Source organism: Aulonocara stuartgranti (assembly GCF_965226115.1).
Source record: "Aulonocara stuartgranti genome assembly, chromosome: 18".
Lineage (NCBI taxonomy): Eukaryota > Metazoa > Chordata > Actinopteri > Cichliformes > Cichlidae > Aulonocara > Aulonocara stuartgranti.
In genome coordinates, this window is record NC_138954.1 from 10697248 (window position 1) to 10723841 (window position 26594).

General features: G+C 38.9%; 1 protein-coding gene across 4 annotated transcripts in view; it reads left to right on the forward strand.

Annotated features, from left to right (window-relative positions):
• Positions 1-26594, forward strand: part of gnal2 (guanine nucleotide binding protein (G protein), alpha activating activity polypeptide, olfactory type 2) — a 54320-nt gene that overhangs the window by 23593 nt on the left and 4133 nt on the right. For all 4 annotated transcript variants that reach the window (XM_082514322.1, XM_082514324.1, XM_082514325.1 and 1 more), the window contains exons 5-11: positions 67-164; positions 22980-23034; positions 23170-23243; positions 25312-25370; positions 25866-25986; positions 26257-26387; positions 26507-26574. In XM_082514322.1, coding sequence (XP_082370448.1) covers positions 67-164; positions 22980-23034; positions 23170-23243; positions 25312-25370; positions 25866-25986; positions 26257-26387; positions 26507-26574 — 606 coding nt within the window. The remainder of the gene's footprint in view (positions 1-66; positions 165-22979; positions 23035-23169; positions 23244-25311; positions 25371-25865; positions 25987-26256; positions 26388-26506; positions 26575-26594) is intronic.

Below are 26594 nucleotides of genomic sequence, written 5' to 3' on the forward strand. Positions count from 1 at the left end.
TGTATATAAATGTTTTTCTTGATGTGTTTTTGTTGCTTTTAAAACTTTTTTTTTAATCCCTCTCAGGAGTTCTTTGATCACGCAAAGAAGCTGTGGGACGACGAAGGAGTGAAAGCATGCTTTGAGAGGTCCAATGAATACCAGCTCATCGACTGTGCACAATAGTGAGTTCAAACCTTCATAATACATTTTACGGAGTTCACTTCATGAACACATGCTTTTATGTACTTGGTGGTTTGTGCTGCTATAAATGGGAAGGATAAAGGACCTGGTTTGTTTTTCATCCTGCAAATTATAATCTCTGCTTCATCTACCCCCTTGGTTTTTTGGGCTGTTTTTTTTTTTTTTTTTTTTTCTCCCCCCTGTCGCCTTTGAGGTGAAAGCTCTGCAGTGTCTGTTGGTGTCATGTCGTATATGAATGTGGCTAAGATATGTTTACTCTGGGTGTGGCAAATTGAGCAAGAGCTGTAGCTGTCCATTGGAAAATTTAGCATATCTCTCCTCATATCAGTGTTTGGCTTTTCTCCATGGCAATATGCAAAGCCTGGTCTGACCTGTATTAAAATGCCCCAGTGTTAAATTTATTGAAGCTGTTCTATTGAAAACTGTAATTAGGTAATGATGGTGTAATCTTGCAGTTCGGGGGTGTCAAACTCAGTTTAGCACATAAACCACATAAAGTTAAATTTGGTCTTGGCTAGACGGCTGTTTCCTGCAATCTATAACTGATTAAATGCCTCTAAATCAGTTCTTTCTTTTTGGTATTAAGTAGCGTAGCTGAAACTTTCTGAGGGTCTTCTGTTTTCATTGCTATCGTTGTTGTTATTGTGGTGGTGATTGTTGTTATTGTTGCAAAACTGATGTACAGCCTGAGATGTGCAGTTTTGAGAAACATAATCGTAAAGAAATACTTATGTAGAAAATCAAAGAAACCTGTTGGTGGGTTTTGGCTTAACTGTGCTCTAAGAAACATATTAGTTGGCAGCTCTTTCACATAATTAAAAAAAGGTGAGAATTTCTCTTAACTTGGGGAAAAAACAAAGTAAAAAAAACAAACAGGAATTTTGTTATTGAATGGAATAATAACAGTAAAAAAAATGCCTAATTTTTTTTCATTCCTTGGTTTTGTATGGCTGGCTATCTATAATGTCAGTGATGTAGACATGAAAGGAACAGTTTGGGCTCTCATGAAGTGATCCTCCAAATACTGTCCAGCATATAGGTCTTGTTTAATAGCAACTTTTACAATTTGCCAATCCATTAGATGGGCCAGATTAGTCCCTTTGTTAGGCCACTATCCCTGCTCTAGTTAAAGCTAGTATTTTTCAACTGTTTAAGTAAGACAAACATCTACCTTCGGGTTGGTTCACTAAATAACAGTGTAAAGTGTAGCAGCTACGATCTTAGTCCAGCTGAACTGTAGATGTAGTAAGTACTGATACTGCAGTGTGCAGGGTGCTGAAACTGATGTCACTTTGAGGAGAGTCCCGGATTGTTTTTACGGCTCCTAAAGCACTTTGGGCCACCATAGGGAGCTGGTTGTACACTAGGAAGGGCCCCTCTGTTCCCTGTAAAAGGAAGTTTGGATATGCAAAAGGATTCACTGATTACAGTGCTCTCTTTCTGCTTCTCCTCTGACTCACCTCTGGAGTCACATGTAAATATGAGGATATGTACATGCTGTGGGCTCAGGAGTCCCCTCCCATCCCAAAGGTTGGCTCCCTTTATCTCTGAGGGTTCGATCAAAGCGAGGTCATTATAGTAAACTAAAGTAAAACTGCAAACTAAATCTAGGTGTGGTAAAACATTGGCAGTTAACTGACACCCCCCCCCCCCCAAAAAAAAACAAAAAAACAAACCAAACAAACAAAAAGCAAACAAACAAAAAAAACCTAGACTTGGGGGGGAAAAAATAAATAAATAGATAAATGAACTTACAAAGTGAATTAATATAAAATGTAGAGGAAGTGTTCTTAGGATGTCTTTACAGTGGTGTGGTAATGTCACATCTATTACAATTTTCTTAAATACCTGTCCCTTAAAATATATATTTATAATTGAAAAGACTAAAACTAACAAAAACTGGAAGAAGCAAGCCCACTCTGGAAACTAACTGAAGCCAAACTGAATTCAAAGCTAAAACGCATTAGAAGATACAAAACTAATAACTCGAGGTCACAAGCAGGCTACATCAGTGACTGGTGTGTTCATATGTTTGGAGTGTAGAGAGAGTTTTTAATTTTCCCCTAAATATCTTCTGTTCCTCGAACATTAATGTAACTTTTGTTGTTGTTCCCCTGCCTGTGAGGAGCGTCCATAGAAAGAAGAGAAAAAGTCAGGTGATGGTTAGAGAGTCACATGAATCTGTAAGGTGGAGCTGTTACAGTCCACACGGCCTGTGTTTGTCTTTGCTGCTCTGAGTCAGTCTGCGTGTTGTAGGGCAGCGCAAAAAAGAAAGAAAGAAAAGAGCATGTTGTGTTTATTTTAGTCCATATCCCAGTGTCATGGTGACATCATTTAATATCGTGGTACCATAAACATTTCAGATCTTTGTTAGTTCCTCGTCACAAATGCTGCAAATGCTTCTGAATGTTGAAATCTCCAGGAATATTGTCATAGCTGAAACCACTGAGGCTTGCAGCTAGCCCGAGTGCTGATAATACAGCTGTCCTGTGACATGAGCAAACATTAACACAGTAAAATGAAGACAATGAAAAGCATACAGTGTTTCAGTGCTTCATGTGTGACTTCTCTGTTGTGTGTATTGATTTTGAACTTGGTTGCTATGCCTTTTTCTGTCCTACATCTACTGTTTTGAATGAGGGGGGGGGGGGGAAATACTGCCAAATGATTGAAGTCAGATTTTTTTTTCCCTCTCTATTTTCATCCTCCTCCTCCACAAAAATATCATTCATTCTTTCTGCTCTCCTCTGCCTGTCATTTTATCCTCCTATCTCTGCCTCTCTGCTCCTGTTTGGGCAGTTATACAATAATGTTTGGTCAAGGAATCATCATCGGGGCACCCCTCTAGCACGTGCCCCATGTACCGAAGGCTGCAGCGGCATGGGTTTGAGTACGCCCCAGGCCAATTTGCTGTGTTATATTCCCCATCTCTCGCCCCCGCTTTACTTTTTTTTTTTTTCTCTATCACAAAATAAAATCTTTAGAATAAACATTACCTTATTTGTTAAACTTAAAGCTTTGTGACTTTTCATCTCAGAATGTTTTTTCTTTGAAAGATAAAGTTGTGTAATAATCTAACTGTGGTGCTGTAAATTTATTTGACATAAACAGAAATATTAAATCTTGAAAAAAAATGAATGGTCTAACCATTTTGATAACTGCTAGGCTTTTTGCACCATGTTCCTAAATCTTGCTTTTCAGCAGAAACTTCACAGTATCCCTGTGTTGCCTGAGCCGTGTGTTTTGATTGAAGGCTGGAAATTGTCAGACTCCACAGCCTCTCGCTTACTTCCTCTCGGTTCTAACCTCTGTATGAACTCTCATAGATACTCTGTCCTACATGGCAACAGACATGTATGTGTAAAGGTCCACACATATACACATGCACACCTATTGTTGTTATGACCACGAACTGTTCTGAGTAACCATCCTGGAAGTTGTGGCAGACTGCTTCAGCTGCCAACTGGGTTAAAAGAAAGGGAGCATAGGTCCTTCTGTTGGAGACTGGGTGTATTAAATCAAATGTTTGTGTTTTGATATCAGTATTTTTTTTATTTTTTTGTGAATGTCTCTTGTTGTTTAGGCTTTGCTTTTTAAAGGTCCCATAATCTACCACTTTATTGTGGTAGATTATGGGACATTATTGTTAGCCTCATATTTTCCCACTATAGATATCTGAACTTTGAGGGTAGCTTTGAATTGAACTGGAATGGCTGCTGGCCCCGCCCCTAGGAAGAGGAATAAGTGACAAAGAAATAGCCAATTTAATTAGTGCAGCGCATTATACAGAGCTGAGACACTTTGGTTTATGTGTAAATACAGTTTCATTCTCAGAACAGGGTTAGATTTTTGCCAGACTGCATCGAGATCACGAAATCCGGATTTCAGCGGTGTAGAGCAGCGGCCTGGTAAATGGCTTGCCTCGGTTCGCTCTGTGGTCAAAATATTGGTGGAAATATTGACTCTGATGGCTGCATTAAAGTCAATATTTCACCTTGTTTTGTTGCCTGACACTAGGAAAAGAAAACTATGTGAGAAGAGATTTAATGTGATTTTTGGCTGTGTTAAAATGGAGCGTAGAGTAGAAGTGACACAAACAGATGTAATGGATTAACAGAAACGGAGCGAATTAAGCTGCACTGAAGCACATACACTGGTATGAACACAGAGTGACACACATGCACTCGGTATATAAAGAAAGCTATTTTCTCTTGCGCCCTTGTAACAAGTGGTTGATAGATATGAGAGTTATATGCTGGACGCCCTTCCTGATCAAACCACAAAGTTTCCACAGTTCATGAGGCATACATGGTATCAACCAAAGCTAACAATCATGCTAGCTTCATTAGCCCTGCTCGAATACAACAGGGTTGTCCTGGTGTATCTGATTTCTCTGTGCTGGTGTTGTTCCTGCATCATCATGTTGTTGTGATGTCATAAGTTTGGAATATGCTGGGAAAAGGAAAAAAAGCTCTCTCCTGGAACAGATGGTAACCATTTAAAGTATTTACTTTATTAATCAATTCAATATAACAGGTATATATTCAGGTTAACTTTGCTGTTAGTTAAATTTGGGTTATTTATGTTGTTGTTTTTAACAGTATTAGCTAACTTCTCAGGTAATGCTAACTGGAATCTGAGATAATGTAATTGGTTGGTTGTGGTGTTGATCCTGGACCAACACTGTTGTGATGATGTGGGAACAACTTCGCCACAGGGATATCAGATCATGCGAGTTGTCCTACGATTGTGGGGACATTGCCGTCTAAAGTAATTCACTTGAGTTTTCAGTTCCTCAGATGGCGGGAGAATCTAAACTTGTTTGGTTATTTGCAGGTTTTTCTGCTCATGGTTATTACCTCTGATGTTAGCAGTATACTAAGATTCTCCCTGGAAAACGTCAGCACAAGTTGTATTACAAGCTTGTAACACTCACATAGTATAAAACCGCATTGTCATGACTTTTATTTCAGTTTTATTTCATATCTTACTCTCTTTTTATTTATATTTAAACACCATGCTGATTAGTGGGGCTGTGCTGGTGACTCCTTGATCTTGATAGCAATTAGTTTTGCTAATCAGTCACTATGCAGGTTTAGCAAAAAGGAAATAACCTATATGTAGCTCACTTTTTGCGATTTGTGGTTTTGCAACAATGCCACCAGAACACATTTTGGTTAGATTTAGCTAGATGTCATATTTAGATTTTACAAGGGCGGATTATATACTTCTTCTGTTTCATTTGTGTTGTCCTTCACAGACCTTGCACCACTGGCAGATATATTTTTTCCAGCCAGCCTAACGCTGGATGGCCCATCGGACAGAGGCACAGGAAATAAGTACGGGCCGATGGCAGGCGCTTGTTATGCCAAAGAGCATGTCCATATCGATGTTTTTGGAATCCTGTCACCCATCGATCTGGCCTCTGCATTGCACATTTATACGTTTTAAGAGCACAGATATGTGTCTGCCAGCTGATTGATTATAAGCTATTTTCAGCTGCGGCAGGCTGGTTCCATCGCAATGCCTTGGATGTGTCAACGGCAAAATCAAACACTTTTTCACACGCAAATCTGAACTCCCAGGCCTGCTGCTGTGGTGAATGTTCCCACAGCAAATATGACACAAAACATGGCACAAATAATATGTTGAGATTCATCATCATACCAGTGCTAGATGCTGTTTAGGCTGGTATGAAACTCTCTTGTGTTAGTGTGCTTGATGATGATGGCTAGGATGTTGGGCTGCAGCAGCCAAACAGGATTGGGCCAGAGGAGAGCTACACTGGATGGTGGTGGTACTGAGTAAATTGGCTGTGAACAAGTTGGGGCTTATTCCTGCAATGAGGATGAGGCCTGAGATGCCTTAGAGGTTTTTTTTTTGTTTGTTTTTTTAATAAATGTACCACAAACTCAGAGCAGCCAACCATGTACTTCCTCTGGTGACTTTGTCTCAACAGGAACACAATAATTTAATGCTAAGATTTGTGTGTATATTATAGTTCACAAATTGAGTTGGGTTTTTGTAATGTCTTATTGTTTCATAGTTTTGTGTTTTTGTTTTGTTTTTTTCTCTCTGTTTTCATTTCAGTTTTTTTTGTTTTTTTTTTGTTTGTTTTTTTATTAGTCTGTCTATTTTTTTTAGTCTTTTAAATGATCATAATATAATTTTTAGGGGCATGATTTAAGAGATTTAGCGTATGGATTATGAAACAAACAACAGGCAAATGTTCTTTGATCAAATGAAAAGGAATCTGAATCTTTTTTAGATGGTTTAACAGCAACAAAAGATGTAGTTCATAAAGAGGTGGTTTGATATAGGTATAGTTAAGATTTTATGCTTTTTTTTTTTTTTTTTTTTTTTTTGCTATTTCCGAATTTTAAAATAATACATAGACACTCACCTTTATATTTGTAAACATATGTAAGCATAGTGCATGTTATTCTGTAAATGGAAAATGATGGAGTCACCTTTTGATAATACACCCTGACTTTGTACCACAGTCTGTGAGATAGATAGATATATATATATATAGATATATATATATATAGATATATATATATATATATATATATATATATATATATATATATATATATATATATATATATATATATATATATATATATATATATATATATATATATATATATATATATATATTATATATTATATATATTATATATTATATATATTATATATTATATATATATATATATATATAGATATATATATATAGATATAGATAGATATAGATATATATAGATAGAGATAGATAGAGATAGATAGATAGATAGATAGATATATATATATATATATATATATATATATATATATATATATATATATATATATATATATATATATATATATATATAGAGATAGATATATAGAGATAGATATATAGAGATAGATATATCAGCTTGTTTTTAAGGTCATTAGTGTTTCTTAAACTGAAACAGTTCAGTTGTTATTCATCAAGTACAAAAACAGGAAACAAAAATCCAAATTAGTTGCTAATATAATTGCTAATTAGTTATTGTTATGTGAAAACGCCTGCTTTGACTAAGAATTTTTTATTTATTTATTTTTAATTTAAGCAAGTTTCAAAACTCAACTTCGGGTTCTTAGGTTTAAAACTGGGATTTGAGTTTGTGACTGACATGTGGTGCATGTTTAATCAGGTTAGGATGTTATGTTGTGAAAATGGCCACAGCAGAGGCACACCTAGGATGGGCCAGGTATCCAACTGTCCTGCAGAGTCCCGGAGATCGGGCTTGACTGTGGGTGGATAAGTCTAAGGCTTGACTAGGCTGGGGCTGGGGTTTAGTGCTGGTCACGGGACTCTGCCACCAGCCTGGGGGCCACTGACACAGTCATCTGGGGCTGTAAAGTGCTAAGAATGGTTGGCATTGTCAGCCAGCCCCAGCCCCTGAAGGCCCTACAGAAACAGAGGGGCTAGGCTTCACAAACAGTGGCTCTCCTCAATAAGGAGCCTCTTCTGTTCATGGAAGAGCCAGAGAGAGCGATATTTATACACTGGCTGCATGTCACTGCTGCTTTTTTGTGTCACCAATAAGTTGCTTGAATTCTTAATGTTTTAGTTGATCTGATGTACCGCCTATAATGATGAGCCTGAATGACTCTACTTGTGTTTATGTTTCAGTGTAAGAACTTTTATTCTGATCAGTTGTTTTTATCACATAAGAAATATTTGTCCCCCTGGAAGCTGTTAAACCTTCATGGACTCTGTTGATTTGTATGGATTGCTGCTTGCATAAATTATATTCGGGTTACTTTCACAGTTTAAATTTATGCATCATCTAAGTGGTATGACACTGACACTATGAAGATTTTCTTTCACACGGGATGAAAGCTACGTTACTGATCTCTGTCAGTCAACACAGTCCATGAGGTTTGTGAGTCTGATGATGGCTGTAAGAACATGTCATGCTAAAGGTGCAGCGGTATTTTCTACTTCCGGTCATATGGATTGATGTCAGCCTATCACCAAAAGAGACAACTGTTGGTTTATCTGTGCTGTTGCATCAATTTTGACTTGTATTTTACTTGTAATGTCTGAATTTCTGGCTGAGATGAGTGTTTCTAAAACCTTTTTGCTGATCCAGATACATGTTCCAGGCTTTATTTGTTTTGTGTGTTTTTATATTTTCTTCATTTTTTTTTCTAGAGGAATCATCTTTACAAACAATGTAGTAGACTTGTTTTGAGGTTTTTAAGCTTTTCTTTGCACAATCCCACTGATGATGGGTTGGCCATTGCCAATATTAGTCTGATATATTATTGGAGCTCTTCTTTTGACTTGGCTTCAGGAGTTTTGGGCGTTATTAACCTGTCCCGTCATTCAGCGGAGTGGTTTGGGACCTTTGTCAGTGCTGATGACAAACCTAGATAAGCTGGCTGTGTGAGGATTTACAGAACTTCCAGAAACACCAACAGTCTAAAGATTTAAAATCCACATAGTTATGATTACTTTAACAACAGCCAATGAGAGACGCAAGTCTGAAAGAAATGAAAGTTTGAAACGGCAGCCTTGAAACAACAAGCTACTACAACTGTCAGTTGGGCTGTTGAGAAGAGGATTTGTGATATGTGCCAACAACACAACTTCACATACACCGCTAGTCCTGGATTAGCAGTGTTGTTAGGCAGTGGTAAATATTTTTGCCTTTGAGGCTAACGTCAGCTAACGTACTGCTGCTGACAAATATTACTGCGAGTTAACCTCCACCATCCACATTTTTTTCGATTCAGCTTTCTGCCTTTCTTCTCACTGCACAGTGTGGCTAAAGTACAAGAAACTGGATGCATCACAGTTTAAAGTTTTGCTGCCTTTGTGTTTTCAAACTCGTAGCGTGTGCATGTTTCAGATTTGAGACAACTGTAAACTTCTTGTGTGCATGATGCACACTGATATTAATATTTGGTGGGATTTTAAAACCCATGTACTTTAAGTCAGACAGAAATATGAAAATTTTTAAACATATAAACAAACATCAACTATTGGCCTGACTTTAATTTCAAGTACAGTATCAGGCCAGAATTAGACAGAGTTGAATCCCAATGGCACAGTAGTTTTTATTTTGATGGAAAAATAGAGAAGCATTTGTTGGCAGGTAGGAAGTGGACTGGAGGAAGAAATGAATGAGGAAGAGGAACATTTTGGTAGCTTTATGGTGAGAGTTTTTTCTTTTCTTTTTATTTCCCAGCTCTAAAGTTGTAAACAACCAAACAAATGTTCCTCATTATGTTAGATTCAACCACCAAACAGGCCATAGAAACAGCACACCTTGTTGTTTGGGTAAGAACATTTTAAAGGCATTAAAAAAATTACGGCTTTATCTCTTTTTTTTTTTTTTTAAGGCATGAATGCTTGGTAAACAAATTTTAAATGGTTTCAAACAAATTAAAACTCTTCTAGCTCTGTTTTTCATTTACATTATCGCTACATTACTAATTAAAAAAATTAAATACTTTGTACATAAAATGAGTCATGTAAAACCATAATCCAGATTAACAAAAACCTTTGTGTCGCTTGTTAAAATCAGATGACCCTCCTGTCAGCTGACTGAGGAATAATCAAAGGACGCACTATGGAACTGTGTGTGTTTGTGTTTGGCTGTATCTGTGAGTTGAGGGAAAGGAAGGAGTGGTTTTGCACTGAAATGTAGGATCAGATCTGCTGCAACCTCAGTGGGACACCATCTACACAAACCACTGTCCTTAAGGTTGTTAGAGCCCCCTGTGGGACCGAGCCGTTCTCTCTTTTCAGTCGTCTCTTGAGGCCAGAAAGCGATAGCAGAGAGGATGTTGCGGAGCACATGAGAACACATGCCAAGCCTTTTCCCTGAGAGAGAGTGTGTGTATGTGTGTCTGTGTGTTAACCGCTTTTTACTTGAAGATGTTTTAAGTGATGCCCTATGTGTGCCTGAGATTTTAGTTTTCCTCTAACTTAATTGTTTTGTCTATTCGTTGAGTTATAGATTCAAACAGCCAGCCTGGGTGGACATTTGAAAGCGGTTAAGAAAGCCTAAAGCTGCCCTGTGTTGCATGCTACATGCCACAAGATTGGCTACACTGCCAATGTGTTTTTATTTTGTTTCTAGAGACCAGAGGCTCTGACAGCTTCTTTTAGCCTGAGGAGAATCACATTAGAAACACCACTCATTTCCATAGCACCTGATATACATTTTGGCTAAAGTGTCTAACATGTAAATCTGTGTCGTAATGTACAGTATGAAAAAAGTAAATCATCACTATGGCGGTTTTAAGCTCAGTGTAAGCAGTGCTGCAGAGGACGATGAGAACTTATGCTCCACTTAAAGATTTGGGGGGTGGGGAGGCTATAAATAGATTTTTTATTTTTGGGTTAAAATGCACGTCCAGCAGAGAGACAGAGCGAGCCTCGTGAATGGTGGATATCTGTGAGTCTGTTACTGTGTGCGCCGACCACACACATACACAAATACCTTTCTCTCTCTCTCTCTCACACACACACGCACACACACACCCCCTGCTGTTGACCAGGAGTGTAAAGGCATAGTCTGCTGGAGGACAGCAGTGGCGCTGCAGGTTCCCTGCTCAGAGATTGTGGAATGGTTGTCCATAGATCCCATCCCCTCCCTCCCTCCCTCCTCCCCCTTTTTTACTCCTCCTCTCTCCCCCTCGCTCTCTATCGCTCTCTCTTTACTGAGACTCCCCCTCCTCTCTCTCCCCCTATGTCGCTCCCTTTTCTCCCCCCACCCCCCTTAGAGCTTATGTAAACTAGCTGTGGAGCCAGGGCAAGCTGAGGCTATTTTTAGCAGCAGCACTGCAGAGCAGAAACTGGCTAGGGTCACGTGTGCGAAGCCGAATCAAAGGGAGTATCCCGGCAATGCGCTGTAAACAAAGGGAAGGTCAGTAGCAGAAGGTGAGACACAAAACGCCTCTGTGTTGGTTTTGTGTGTTTCTGTATATGCGTGCGTGTGTGCGTGCGTGTGAGAGGGAGACTATACACTTCCTGACTATACTTTCTCTTAATGCCCTGACATAAAACAAATCATTGTAAGTGTATGAATGCACTCATATGCTTCCCTGCTTTCTCTGTCTCCCCCTGCCCCACACACACGCACACACCCACACAGCTCAACCATTTCTTTCACTGCTGAGACAGACAGAGGGGAAGCTGAATGGATCAAAGTGAGGTTTGACACGCGAGGATACATTTTGCTGCCTAATCATGACCAGGCCTCCTCATTGGCTCCACACTCTCTCCCAGGCCTAGCAGAGTGAGCTACACACAGACTCTGAGCCATGCAGAATCTACGAGGGGGCACATGACTATGTGTGTTTAGCATGTTTTGTCACACATGGGGATTTCAAACCCTCAGAGCACCACTTCAAGGTTGGCCTCAATGCGTTCAGTAGCATGCAGGGCCAGTTATCAGCAAGTCCAGAGGATAGTTGTGTCCAGCCACACCCAGGCAAAAGGTCTCCCTCCACCTCAGCCACTAGTCAAACAAGCCTCACCTTTCACCTCCTGTGGAACGTGGTCAGAATGGGACACAATGCTATTAATAGAAACCTTTTTATATAGATATTTTTTTTTGGTGTCACAGCGGTTTGTTGACAGTTTGAGCTGTAGGGTGTTTTGTCAGGCTGAGCTAAAAGAGGTAGCTTGGAGGCTAACTTAAGTAAACACTTGGTTGGGTGATTTATTGTTGCAGGCATTTGTAACCTGAGATTTTACAGCTTTATTATACTGAAAGTAACCACGTAGACATGGCTATCCCCCCCCCCCCCCCCCCCCCCCACCCAAGTCTAAGAGGGTCATGAAAAGAGAATATGCTACACCAGCGAACATCCGGTTCTTCCTCTTCTTCTTTTCCTGTTGTGGTTTTTCAGTGACTGATACTCTCCACTAAAGCAATATTTATTCAGAAATGTAATTCTTCTGCTGATGTGCTTTCACAGCTGCTACAGGTTACAGATGTACTTACATGTGCATGTTATGAAATAGTCTCCATGTGTGAATACTGGAATATAATGCCCGTACAAAGTAATCAGTTGATTTACATTTCCTTGTTTCATTTTCTCAGTCGTGTGGGTTTTAAGATTCGACTATATATATTTCAGTATTTGGGTGTATTATTAAATATTAGACGTTACTAAAAATTGTTACATTTAAACTTGGTTTAATATTTTCTACTTTACACCTGTATTTGTTATAAAAATGCATCTGGTGCCATTTTACCAGACATGATACATTCACAGAAGATTACTACTAGTAGTTGTAGTGCTGCTGCTTCTGCTGCTGTTGCTGTGACTGAAATGGATGTAGGATTTGTTGACAGAGCTGCAGTTGAGATGTTTTTTTTTTTTTAAAGAACCATTTCAGATATATTGGTGTCACTGATTTTTATGACTGGTGTTTATTTTCAAATTCACGACTTTGATTAGGTAGACATATTTCAAATATGTTGGCCTAATGAAAAGCAAAGGAGACTTATTGTGCTCTCATCTCATAGAACCCAAGGTGTGCCCAGTGTTTTGTTTTTTTTCTAGGTAGAAAGTTCTGTCTGCCTTGTGGCAGGTATTCACAATTTTATTAAATAGTACATTGAGTAAGGTTTTTTTTCCCCCGCTACTACAATAATCTGTGATACCTGTTTGAGTCCTCTGACCCTGTTTTGCACTTGTTAACTGGGAAAATAATGACACGATGCACTCATCCCACTAATCACAAACACATCAAATCATGTCTCTTCCATTTCCCCTGATCTGCTTGCATCACAGGAATGTGAGGGAACTAATTTGTACGAGGGATGTTCCTGGTGACTAATTTACTAGTCAAAGAACATTAACCAAAATTAAGAAAGTAATCCACAAAAAGATAAAAGTTGAGTGCAGGCTAAACTTTGTCCGCACAATATTTGAGAGTTGTGTGAGACTGCTGAATCACATTTTATTCAGTATTCACTTCAGTCGTTTTCATTGCTGCTGAAATGTGTGGTTAATTGTGGCAAGCTTGGCACACACAGGTGACAGCAGTAGACTTTCTTACCTTGCATGTTGATGTCCACACATCTGTTGGGTTTTATGGAAGTTTTTCTCTGACACAGTCCAGAGACATACTAGATTAAAAAAACCAATAGTAATAATAAAAAACTGCAGAACTGTGCTGGGTTTTGTGGTTCTCTATGCGAGACAGAGGGAGTACTAATGAAATAATGAAATATGAGCTTGTTTTACATGCTAGCATTTCAGCTGCCAACTAGCAAAGGCAGAAACTATTAACCATTCAGGTGAATGATTTAATCTAAAACAATAGCTGGACTAAACTGCTGCGTTTTAAGGTGGTTTGAATTTTTGATTGTGTGAGATGTGTTTATCCCTGTGTATAGCTTAAACAAGGCTGCCTCGGTTTCACCAGTGGTTTGCATTTACCACTTGGTTGTAAAGCATCATTTTCATTTTGATGTGTGTCACCTGGGCCACACCTGTTTCAGTTATTCTTGTGGGTTAATGCCCTGTTGTTGTTGTTGTTGTTTTTTTGTTTTTGTATTTTAAACTTTGCCACAACCAACACTTTGTCTCTGAAGTTCTGCCTGACTTGGTGTGTTCTTTGCATGCATCACACAACATTTTACGTAGCTCCCATTCACTTAAATTGTGGCTGTTGATTTTGGTTGAATGGTTCAAGAAGTTACTTAATACTTTTATCTTGACCTTGATAGAAAATGTCAGGAGATCAAGGAAAGAATTAATAAGGACATGGGAAGAGAGAGCTGCGGTGTGCAGGGAGTCCAACTGCACTCAAAAAGCTTCTTTAATAATGTGATGGTTGATGCCAGTGACATGGTTCTGCAGTATGGTGGTGTACCTCTGAAGATGGACTACAAAAAGTGAATATTTTAAGTTTCAAAGTCCTTCCACTTTGTTTTGTCCACTTTTTAAAAATGTAAATCTACGGCCTGCACACAGCGCAAAATCCTGATAACCACATTTTATTGCTGCAGTATAATATCCATCATTCACAAAACACATCAGCAGGTTATGACATGAAATGGAAAACACACTGTTAACATTTACATGATCTGTGTCTCTTGTCAGCTATGTTGATCGTTTGTTTCTAATGACGGTTGCGAAGTGGGTTGCTATGAATTATGGGATAGCATTAGCTTCTTTCCTTTCATAAAGGATGCTCCAGTGTATCCTCTCCTAAAGCGGGAAATAAATGAAGCATTGAAGGACCTTCCCGGAGTATCTAGAGAATTCGATCCAGCTCTTATTAAGGCTGCCACGCAGATACTTCCTGGTCACTTCACTCTGTAAGCAGATTTGACCATTCATCCAGAACTTGTGGTTGTATTTTACTCGTGAGCATGAGAAGGTGGATTTGGAAAATAATCTAAGCCGTGAGCTCGTGGTGGTCTCCCACCAAACATACAGATGCAGTAAACAGTGACACAAATACAGTAATAGAAAGCCAGCGCAGGCCACGGTTCTGCTGTGTGTTGATGTATGAGCGCGTCTGGGAATGGAAGGATACAAGTGCAGCCTGGCTTAGGAAGAGAGGGAGAGAGAGGAGTGGTATGGACTGTCTGGGGTTGCCATGGGAACCCAGCTGCTAAAACCAGGCAGGGTCAGTGTGGAAGAGAGGCTGCATGCAGCGTGAGAGAAGGGATGCCACCCGGAGGCCTGTTTGCAAACTACACAAACATCATACGCACTGAAGTTCAGGCTGAATTCATCTTTAAATAGTAAGAAAGGAAAAAGAATATTAGCTCTGTTTAGTGCAGAGTTTTCTTTCATCCTCTGTCATTATGGATTATTTCCTATCACCCGGTTGTTCAGGCCTGTAGAGCTTAGTTCAGGCTTATGCAATCTGCACTGATACTGTAGACGCCCCTGTCTAATATTAGTCATTGGTTATTGACTTTTGATTAGGGGAAAAGAGGAAAAGCTCATTTTCACTGGGTCACTGGTTTACTTCCAAGCGGAACAACTAATTTGACATAGAGGCTGCTGTTGTTTACAGGCAAGAGATTTGAAACCTGCTCGATAATGTTGATTTAGACTATTTTTACTAGGTTTTCTATTTCTGGCACAGACTCATTCAGTAGCTTACTGACAGCGCATCGATGTCGGGCTTCAATATTATTTAGAGAAACCCATAAGTCAATGGCACAGTGAGAACTGTATTTGGGAGCTCCACATGGGACACAGTTCACTCCCAATGTTCCCACTGTAGCTCCAATTCAGAGGCTGAGACTATTTTAAACAGAGGTAATGTAATGGTCCACACAGACACTAAGCAGAGACAAAAGGGCATTACAGGCTATTTTACATTTTTATACAACACCTTTCAAAACCATGACTTGATGCCGGCCTGGAAGGCGAAATGGAGGCCTTGAGATAAAGCAGGCTCTTTTGTTTACACAAGATTTGGTTTGACTTTCAGGAGTGTCTCCGTTCTTGCTCCTATATTTAGGAAGTACCCACTGAGCCGTTGATGGATTTGTCTAGTTTCAGATCCATCTCCCAAACTGCACAGTGTTCCTGTTTGGATGGATGAGCTGAACCCCCCGGGCTTGGATCTTTCCAGCAGGTGACCGGGATCCTGCACAGCTCCACCTTCGCTGTGTCCCACCGCACGTGGCCCTGCGTGCTGTACCAGCTCAATACATCGGACAGGCCGTGTTATGTGACGAGCTGTGCAGCGCTGCCAGTTTTGTTAGGATACTGGGCGTGTTTTGTAAGAGAAGACAGATGAAGTGTTGAGTGGAAGTTCTTCTTTAAGTTTACAGTTGGTGTGTAGATACTAGTTTAGGTTAGACTTTTTGAAATGAGTACAAGTACAGCTGAAAACATTAGTCTGCTGATATAAATATAATCAACTCTTTGGTCATTTTTTAAAAAGAAATCTGCATTACTAAAGTGTTTTCAGCAACAATAACAGAATACGCTGCTTTTTGTTTTTATGAAATTTTTGTAAATTCATGGCATTATGTTTTTGCAAAAAGTCTCTGTCGCCTTATTTGACATAAGTTTATGCATTTTCCTGTTATTTCTAACCATTTCATAAACATGGCTATTATGCTAAAGTAAATTCCGGTAGTTTTCCTTTCCTTTCGGGGGCACACCAAAAATTCCTCAAAGCAGGAAAAACCCCAGCACTGCTAGCTTGAGAAAAAGTAGACACCTGAATTTGTTATCTTTGGCTGTTGGAAATTGTAATCATCTTCTGACATTTTATAGCCGCAGTTGTTAATAGAAGTGGGAAAGTCCTCAGAGAAAGTGGTAATTCATTTAAACACAGTTAAAATGGGAAATACTGAACTGTGAAAAGAGGTTTGAATATTTGATTTTAAAGCAGTAAATGCAAAGACAGTTTGTACTTTGCATGCAAATGGCTGTTTTCAAAGGGCTTAATTACCCATAATGCTCTTGGAAATCAATGCAATGAAAAAAGATGCTGACTACTCATGTTAAGGGGCAAGATTTGCCTAGTTTTAATGTATGAAAGCATGTTTGTTTTTTTTGTTTTTTTTTTTTGTTTTTTTTTTTTTTGTTGCTCAAAACAGACTAAATTGTATGTGGTGACCACAACTAGTCTGCATATAATTCAATTTGTGTTCTCTTAACTGTAAAATTCACAGACTTCTGTTATTTTCAGCCACTTTCTAAGCAACAAACGTATTGAAGCTTGATTAAATTAAGCCCAGCTTAAGAAAAACTGCCTTTCACATTTATTCAGAAAAATATTTGGGGACTTGGATCTATACAACTTGTACACAATACAAAACTGAATTAAATGCACATTACAGATAAAAATACGCACAGTTCAAACAGAAAACATTTAAATGGAGGGTTACCAGTTAGAAACAGTGCAGTGGGTCTGTTGTGTCCAGCAGTGTGTTTTCAGGCGCTGTCACCAGCCAGTTGGAGACTAAAGTGAGAGTCCATTATACTGGCCCGAGCGCTCAAAATATGGAAACTATTGATCGGATCCTCTGAACTGCTAATTAAAGATGGTCCGCTATTTGTAAAAAGTCAACCCAATTATCAAATGAGCACATGAGTCTGGGTTGCTGTGGGTCGGTATGAAGGTTTCCAGTGTGTTGGAGGGGATTTATTATTTTTTTTTTTCAGTATTTATTCCTGTCTTTTGATGTCTTCAATTTTGTTTTGCTTTGGACACGTGCTTTTTTTTTTTTTTTTTTTTTTTTTTCATGCACATAATTAGATTTTAGCACAAATTTAAAAGTGATCTGTTCTATTTTGGTCGTCTCCTCCAGATATCTGGTTTATTTTGGTTGTTTCCTTGTTGTGCCTGTTGCAAGGCAAACATGTACCCGAAGAAGGTGCTGTGGAGCTGGGTGGCCAGTGACTCTGAGCTCTTGGTGGAAACATACCCACCATGAAAATCTTCCCCCTGCACCCTTTTCTGCTCATTGAGCAGCAACATGTTGCCCGGGGCACTTTGCATTAACTGTCCCTCAACATATCGGAGTGCTTGAGTGAAGCTCAGCCTGCGTATGTGCAATAATGCTTGTGTATGTGTTTCATGGAAAGACTAGACAAATGGCATAGAAGAACTAGAGGGGGTGCACTGCTAAGTGAAATGAACGGCTTAGCTATTTAGCGCCATAAAGGGGCTTTTTTTTTTTTTTTTAACCTGACGATAGCACTGTGAAAGCTCATCTCAAGCAGGGACGTGTGATGATGTTGTTTGTGCCGTGGTTTAAGTAGAGTTTTGGGAATTGTTACATCCTCGCTTTAGAAAGTAAACAAAAACGGTAAAGAAAGCTAAAAATTGTTACGATGCCTCTCATTGGTGGGGTCTGACTATATTGAACTTGCTGTGTAGTATATTTCTTATGTCAATCCATATGATTCTGCCCACAACAAAGTTTATACATAGCACACAGGCTGGCCCACAGCACCAGCTCAACACAAAAAGAATAAGAGGGGGACTGTTAGAGCAGATTGTTGGTATTTTTTCTTTTTAACTTTAAATATATATACAGAGAACAAACTGTCATGAAACAGTAAAAAGCCTTCTTTATAAGAGCGCTACTGTGCCAGGCTAAAAACAAATGAGAAATTACATCTCATTTAATGTGGTTTGATGGTTGTGAACAAATTTTAAAGTCATAAAACTAATTCATAAATGCCAAGCATAGTTTTCTGTGTATATATTGTACACATGCTAAAAACAAAGTGGCAAAATGGCGGCCTGCTATCCCTCCAAAGCCACAAATATGACAAAATGACCACATCACACAAAGATCTCCAACGCCAGCGTTGAGCAGTTCTTGGAGGAAACTGAAGAAACGGAGCACAAACCACAGATTTCTCTGGACCTTAAACCCGTCTATTTGTAGCACTCAACCAGAACAGCTGTAGTCACTGTAAACTGCACTGAAACCTTTTGATAAGGCATTATCTGGTCGGCCACTTGATGATCAATGTTATCTTTTTCGGCCTTTTTTCCTGGATCCAGTACTCTTGTTTTTTTCTCTTTCTTTTTCTTTTTCTAGCCTCTTGCCTGGTACAGAGACTATATTTGGATCTCCAGTGCTCTACCAATAGTACTTCTGTCACATGGCAGTCACAAAGCACTCAGTAATTATAACCTAGCTGGGTTTCTGCAAGGAAGGCTGACTAAAAATACTCTCATATTGTTGCAGCAATGGGGCAAAAAAGCTGGAGAATTTTAAAAGGCTTTGCCTGTATTTTTGCGTGTCTGTGTGTGAGGGAGGAACACTTTAACATATACTGCGCCGTCTCAAATAACGGTGCAGTGCAGTGGGGTTTACTGGTTGTGTTTCTCGTCTCCAGAGAAGCGCTAATTGGTAAATAATATAATTAATTGTGTAATATGATGGGTGTGCTTCATGTTGTATGACTTCAGAGCCAGGACAAAAAGTAAACGCTGTGCTCTAAACCACAGATTCGTGTTTTCTCTCTCTCAGCGCTTATTTTTATTTATCCGTCACATCTTTGTGTTTATTTAAAATCATGTTTTGTCTGTTATTGTACTCAAAGTGAACTTGATTATTTTCTTGATCACTAACCTGGCGTTATTTTGGTAATTGAGTATTTCTGAATGTGTGAATTGGATAATTTATAGTTGACAGGTGAAATTGTTTAAAATATTGAATAAATGATAAGTGATATGTACTTAAATGCATAATATATTGTGTAACACGCGCAAACACGTCAACCGAAAAGGTGACAGACTTATGGAAAACATGAGTATTCTGGTTTTAGATGATAAAGCATGTTTGAATGATGCTTTTGAAGGAGCTTAAAATGTAAGAAATATTGAAGAGGAATTGACGAGAGCCTTTAAATTCACAACTTGTAACATTAATCACAGTTATAAAATAAAGCAAAAAAACCTCGATGCAAGTCAGCTTCATACTTTTTATCAGCTATTTGAGTTTGAATATTTTGAGATTTATTTTTTATTTTTTTTATCACAAATCTTTGTTACATCGTCTCAGGTTCTAGGACTTTGATTCATCACCATATTCTGACATTTCATAGAGGAAACAATTAATGCAGCAGACTAACCACTAAGAAAAGTGTGAGTCTGAGACCTGATCTCATGAAATGTTCACGCTGAATTGGCTTCCTACCTGATGAAACATTTTCAGAAGCCCACATTGTTTACAGAGTCTGGTTGGGGTTTTTTTTGTGTGTGTTTTGCTGCCCATTTGTCTGTAATTGCCTATGTGCATCATTGACCTCTATACTCGTCAGAAATAACTTAAAATTAAATTCTCATTGCTACGACCCCAGCTCCCCAGGGGAAGGGAAACATTAACAACCACTTGAAAATGGGTTTGGGGAAAATTATCATCTTTTACTGAGTTGAAGTCTACAGAAATAATATAGCTAAGCGGAAAATAAAAATAGGACAAGCTAAAGGCAGCAAGAGCTGCTAAAAATAATCCTAACCAAAAGAGACTCTTACCTTAGGTTATTTTCAGCTTCCTGCTAAAACCATATAACAAAATAAACAAAAACACTAGTTTTACTTGTCTTCACAAACTCCTCAAACTGAACACAAGATGATGTGGATTTTATTGTTTACTTGTTTTGTTTTTTTCCTTTCCTGGGAAACGCTGGCCAGTTTTGTTTATTCAGGACTCAAACCACTAACATTATACACATAATAGAATTATAGACAAAGAGATGGTAGATGCAGGGAGACACGTAACCATACAAGATGTAAGATGTAAGATAGAAAATCCCACATGGATTGTGACGTTTCGTTACAAAGCAAACCATGTCCATAAACGTCTCTGGTGTATGTGTCAGGTCTGTAAAGATGATTTTCAGGCTGAATTGAATGTCTAAAACGTGTATTCACGGTTCACCTTCAAAGGTCAGGTTGTAAATCAAAGACATTAAAGAATTGTGGGAATTTTACATGCTGGATTAGAGTGTTGATCCAATGGAGAGGAAGGGTAGTAAAATAATAAAAGGACAATTTTTAAATCCCAACTCAGGCTATGGTAATGTGTCCTGAGCACTTCATCTGTTACTTACTTAAATATTGCATAATTAAAACGGCACAAAAAGAAATTATATTACATACATGTATTTTGGACGTCAAATGCGATGTATAACCGGCTGATTTTGGACAGCATTTTTATTTTTATTTTTTTTAAATAATGATGGCGTATTTGGTTTCCAAGTGAACTGCTAGAGTTCATTTCAGATGTGACCTTCCTTTTCTCTGTACTGCATATGTTAAACGTAATCATCCTGCAAGCGTATTTACTGTTCATGTATATGTATTTACTGTGAGAAAGTGGAGTGCTCTTTCAAAAATAGCCTTACTTCTCCTTTTTTGTGGGCAGAAACAGTTGGTGTGATGAAAACATTGTTGTCGGAGCACATGAGCAGCGTCTCTGTTATCTAATGGTTCATAATAGAGCATTCATTCTCGGTTATTTAATTCTCATTGGGTGTGTTAGGTGTGCTACTTGTAGGGCTGAAGTGAAAATGAACTGACTACAAAAACTCTAAACCTGAACGCGGATCTTCTGACGCTTTGGGTTTCCTGTGCACCGCAGCCGTGTTGGCTGTCTTGTGATAATGTGAAGCTGGCGAGCGTTTGGGTAGAAAATGAAGGATGTGAGGGGGAGCCTGTTTGGTCCACATCTGTGTCCTACTTACTAGAATCACTCACCAGCTTCAGATGTAGATGAGGAAACTTTGTAAGATGTACACACTTTTATCCCCTCTGCTCTGACAGACACTTTGTACCATTCTTTCTATAAAATGTGCCTGCCATATGGCATGGCTGTGACCTGGAGCACTTTGGATTTAATTTGAAATAAAGCAGGGTGATGGAGATTCAGATGTTCTCTTCCTGATGGAGTAATCAATCAGGTGATGGGATAATGTATATGCTTTTTGGGAAAGTGACATTTTCAGTTGTTTAAATTGTTTAACCCATAGTCCTCCAAAATAATAATAGAAATATTATAGTTTGCTGCCCCTCCCTGAACCTGGTTCTGCTGGAGGTTTCTTCCTGTTACAAGAGAGTTTTTCCTTTACACTGTCTCCAAGAGTGTGCTCACAGGGGGTCATCTGATTGCTGGTGTTTTTCCTCTCTAATATTGTTGGATCTTTACATTACCATACAAGTGCCTTTAGGCGACTGTTGTATTTGGCGCTACATAAATAAAAGTAAATTGAAATTGAATTTTTCACATCTTCAGTGTTTTGCTTTTTTTGGTTTTTGTTTTTCACAAAGAAAAAAAAAAGGGGGGGAAAAACTTTTTAAATTGTTGTCACTTTACTTTAGGAAAGTAAATAATCATTAAATCATATAAACTGTGTGCGAGAGAGCGCAGTTTATAGCTTTTTTTTTTTTTTTGCAAGTAACATGAATTTTGTGCAGTAAGCACATTTGTATTGTAAAAAGCATTTTTGCTTTGTGCCCTGTTGTTGGTTAATTTCTTACCCTGTCATTCAGTGTTGCTTAATAGTAAAGCTGTTAACAACAGCAAGCTAGATATCAGTGAATCCGTGTTAAAAAGAATAATGTTGAAATATTAACAGCTGATCTATACATTTGGCTCGTGGACTTATTCTTAATAACATTGCGCCTTGTCTTTTCAAATACCCGTGGTGTATTTTAAATGTATCATGGCCCTTGGACCGGCCTTGCTGGAGTCTTTTCATGATGTGATCCAGATGATCCAGGGGCCTGCGTGACCATGTGTCCCCAGCCTCGGTGTCCTCATCCTGCCTGCTGTGCTGCAGAGAGGCCCAGCTGCTGCTGCTACCGCTGCACATGCTCTCTCAGTAGTGAAGAGATGGCAACAGCAAGCTGTCTAACCTCCACAGTAACCGCCTTATGTAATCACTCTGGCTAGAGACAGACCAAAATAGCCCAGACTGAGCAGGCCTGCCCTCTTGTGGCATACAGCTGCCTTAACACCGGCCTAGCAGGCCTAAAACAGGAGTCAGACATGGCAGCCGTTTCCTGCAGCATTCAGTGTAGTATGTAAATATTTTAATGTACTGCACAGATATAGCAAAATGCATTATGTGCCATTTGTAGTTTCCAGCTGATCAGATCTGGAGTTATATTTTTGGGTTAGTTCAGTGAAGACGACGTATTTATGAAAACAATGGTCAATTATTTTATAGTTTTACAGTTTAGTGACTTTACATTTTCTATGTTGATGACTCTTTCCGCAGCACATACAAAATGGTTGGAAGACAAACAAACTTTAACTACTCTTCTGTTCCCTCCTTTGCAGTTTCCTGGACAGAATTGATTCTGTAAGACAGAGTGACTACACGCCAACAGACCAGGTCAGTTCTCCTGCCAGTGTACTCGGTATTAAATGTATAAATCACCAGCAAAACCCTGCCTGCTGTTTTTCTTTCTTTTTTCCCCCTCCTTTCCCTGAACTGCATGTTTTGTTTCTTTGTGTTCACTACGTGTAGGACCTGCTACGCTGCCGAGTGTTAACTTCAGGGATTTTCGAGACGAGGTTCCAAGTAGATAAAGTGAACTTTCAGTAAGTCTCTGCTTAACTTTAACAAGGACATAAACACACACATTGAAGACATGTTTGTCCCCATTTATTGCTTGCCAACTTTTGTAAACCCTGTTAGCAGCTTGTGTAGCCAGGAGGTAATAAGGCTACTTTGAAGAAAAAAAAAAAGTCCAATTTGACATGGAAATTAAATAAAATAGTTGGGAACAGGGTTAAAATGGGACCTTTGGGGTTGACTGCACAAAGCTGATCCAAAAATCTGTGTTTCTAGATATTTGTCTATTTGATAAACAAAATGTATTTTATCTGTGAGTCAATGGAAAAAGGAAAGGTTTTATTTATTTATTTAAGTTTTCCTTTGGGTGAAGAGCCAAACTTTTTTGGGTGGGGCAAAATGTTTTGTATATAAGAAGAAAAAAGTCAGATTTTTAGGCAGAAAAACATGAAGCATGCCCGAACTAGTTGTGTAAACAGTACGGTCTTCCAGAAATGTTTCATCAGCTAAGAAACTATAGCCACATCCTACCGAACTAACTGAACAGCACACCAGGATTCAACATAACCATAACCATCTGATGGCCCGTTAAAAAGTAGGCTGGGAAGTTGATCAGCAGTTGCCAGCAGTATTTTCACATTAGTTGGTTTAAATGTGAAGGAAAGCTGTTTTTTGGGGTGGGGGGGGGATTACACACTGATGCACACATAGCTCAGCTAACTTTAACTTTGAGTGTCGACAGCAACCACACCCCTCTACTGGGCCAAGCCTACAAAGGGACAAACGATTTACACTAATTATTTTCAGATTTGAATTATTATTATAAAATATAAATCTACTAGTAGATGATGCTATATTATCATAGATTATGGCAGCTGTAATCAGAGGAATTAAAGTGCGCTACTGAAAATGTGTTCTGCCGGCTCTGGATATTGGTCTGGTTTTGTAACACAGATCTGGCAACCCTGACGTGTACATATAAATACCAGAAGGTCTCAGTTTTCATTGCCACATTCCTCTTTGTTTGTTGTTTGTTGGTTTTTGATGAGACGCCATTATAAAGTACTTATGGGAAGGATCAGTATTATCATTGTGTTTCCAGCTCATTCCATTATTTACACCCCTATGAACAAAATAATCACGAGCCCCGTATTCCTTCTAAAATTGGTTTATCTAATATTGCCTTTTATGCAGCAACTTTTCCGAACTTCACAGAATTGTGAAAATGAGCCCATCTAGGTGTTTTCCGGATTTCCAGTAATTTTCTTTTTTTTAAAAACATTGGACTGTGCCTCCTTGTTGGATCACTGCCCTCTTGGGTGTTATTGCTATATTTACTCTGGCCTCGTGTTAAGAGCCTCAAATGTCATAAGTTTGTTCCTTTGAACAAAACCCTGAGCCCACAACCTGCTCGGCAGCTGGAAGATGAGGTAGAAATGCACGTCATAGAGGTGACTAAAATGCAAAATGATTCCCCTGCGGTCGACCAGTGTGATTTCTGAGCCTGTTGCAAGTTATTTACTGTTGGTTACAGTTATTAGAGCAGCCGATAAAGGTTAGAGTAAATGTTTTGTAACAGCTTTGATGATGTCAGATGAGGTGACCCATTTCCGCAGTCGCAGACACAACAGTCTTATTCTACCATCTGAAATGGGCCTTTGTATCACATTATATCATCCTAAACGACTGGCTAAAAAAAGGTCTGGGTCATGACTTCCCTTTGGGTGTGCGTTTGTCATTATTCGGCTTTGATGACTCCCAAACATCCAGCCAGGGACACACAGACATTACAAATAATTTCGCCCTTCGTAACATTTATTAATTAATGGATTATTTATGCGTCCACAGCCGTTCCGTAAGTGTCAAGGATCTCTTTTTGCAAACCAGAAGCACATGTAATACGAGACAGAAACACGTCTTTTGTGAAGATTTTTAATTTTATTTTGAGTCTTTATCAGGACAATCTGTGAAACAAAACTGGTGTGTCAGTGCCGTACAGTATGTACCTGATGCCCCCCAGTCCTGAGTGATATGAGCTCTTTGATCAGAAGAGGGCAGCAGCGAGTATCTGACCCATTACTGTCTCTTCCACAGCATGTTTGATGTTGGGGGCCAGAGAGATGAAAGGAGAAAATGGATTCAGTGCTTTAACGGTGAGACTTTTCCTCCTTGTTTTCCTTCAAATAGCCACACTGTACATCCTCGACCTGCAGCTCATTCTCCTCCCATTACATCCTGCCCGTCTTAAGGCATTTTCTCTCAGCTCCAGCATCCCGTCAGTTGCACAAGGACCAGTCCAAATCTTAAACTGGTATTGAAGAGCCTAGTCTTTTGACTTGTTTATAGTCAAATCTGAGCTGTCTCGTTTTTTGTTTTCCTTGACACAAAGTGCTCTTTTAGTCAGTTGTTTCTATTTTTAAATTTTCTCCTGGTTTTGGTTTGCATATTACTATAAATTTTGCTTTCCTTCTCACTGCGCTATTGTGTGTTTTTTAAACCTTGAATGTTAATACATTTCCCTTAACTGGAAAGCACTTTGTGTCCACTCCCGTAGTTTTGAATGCCATATAAATAAAGGTGATTTGACACGACTTGAATATACTCCTTAAGACCAGTGACGTCAAAATCTATCTCATGTTTTCTTCCAGACGTCACTGCGATCATCTTCGTGGTGGCCAGCAGCAGCTACAACATGGTAATAAGGGAAGACAATAACACCAACAGGCTACGGGAAGCTCTGGACCTCTTCCGCAGTATTTGGAACAACAGGTGAGTCCCTATTTGTTGTGGGGTTTTTTTGTTTTTTTAACTCAAAATGTTAGAAAATGCTCACTTTCCTTTCGCAATGAGAGAGAAGGCCCACATAAGGCTTAAAAAGTAGTAAATATAAGTAAATAAAACCTGCTTCTGTCTCACCTTTATCGTGATGTGTGTAAATGACTGTCAGCTTTATCTTTGAAAATCCCAAAATTTCCACAACTGAAGGGTGAAGCTTGTGCAGTTTCTTTAATGGTGTTTTTTTCTTTTGTTTGTTTTCAGATGGTTACGCACTATATCCGTCATATTATTCCTGAACAAGCAGGACATGCTGGCTGAGAAAGTACTAGCTGGAAAATCCAAAATTGAAGACTACTTCCCTGAATATGCTCGCTACACCATACCAAATGAAGGTTTGTTCCTTTCCTAGTGCACCTGGCTCGTCTATGTTCAGACAGACTTTTGAATTCCTTGTATCGTCTGTATTAACGTTAAATTTCTTTTTTTTTTTTTTTTTTTTTTTTTTTTTTAGCAACTCCTGAACCCGGTGAAGACCCGAGAGTGACGAGAGCCAAGTTCTTCATCCGAGACGAGTTTCTTGTAAGTGTATCAGCGTATGT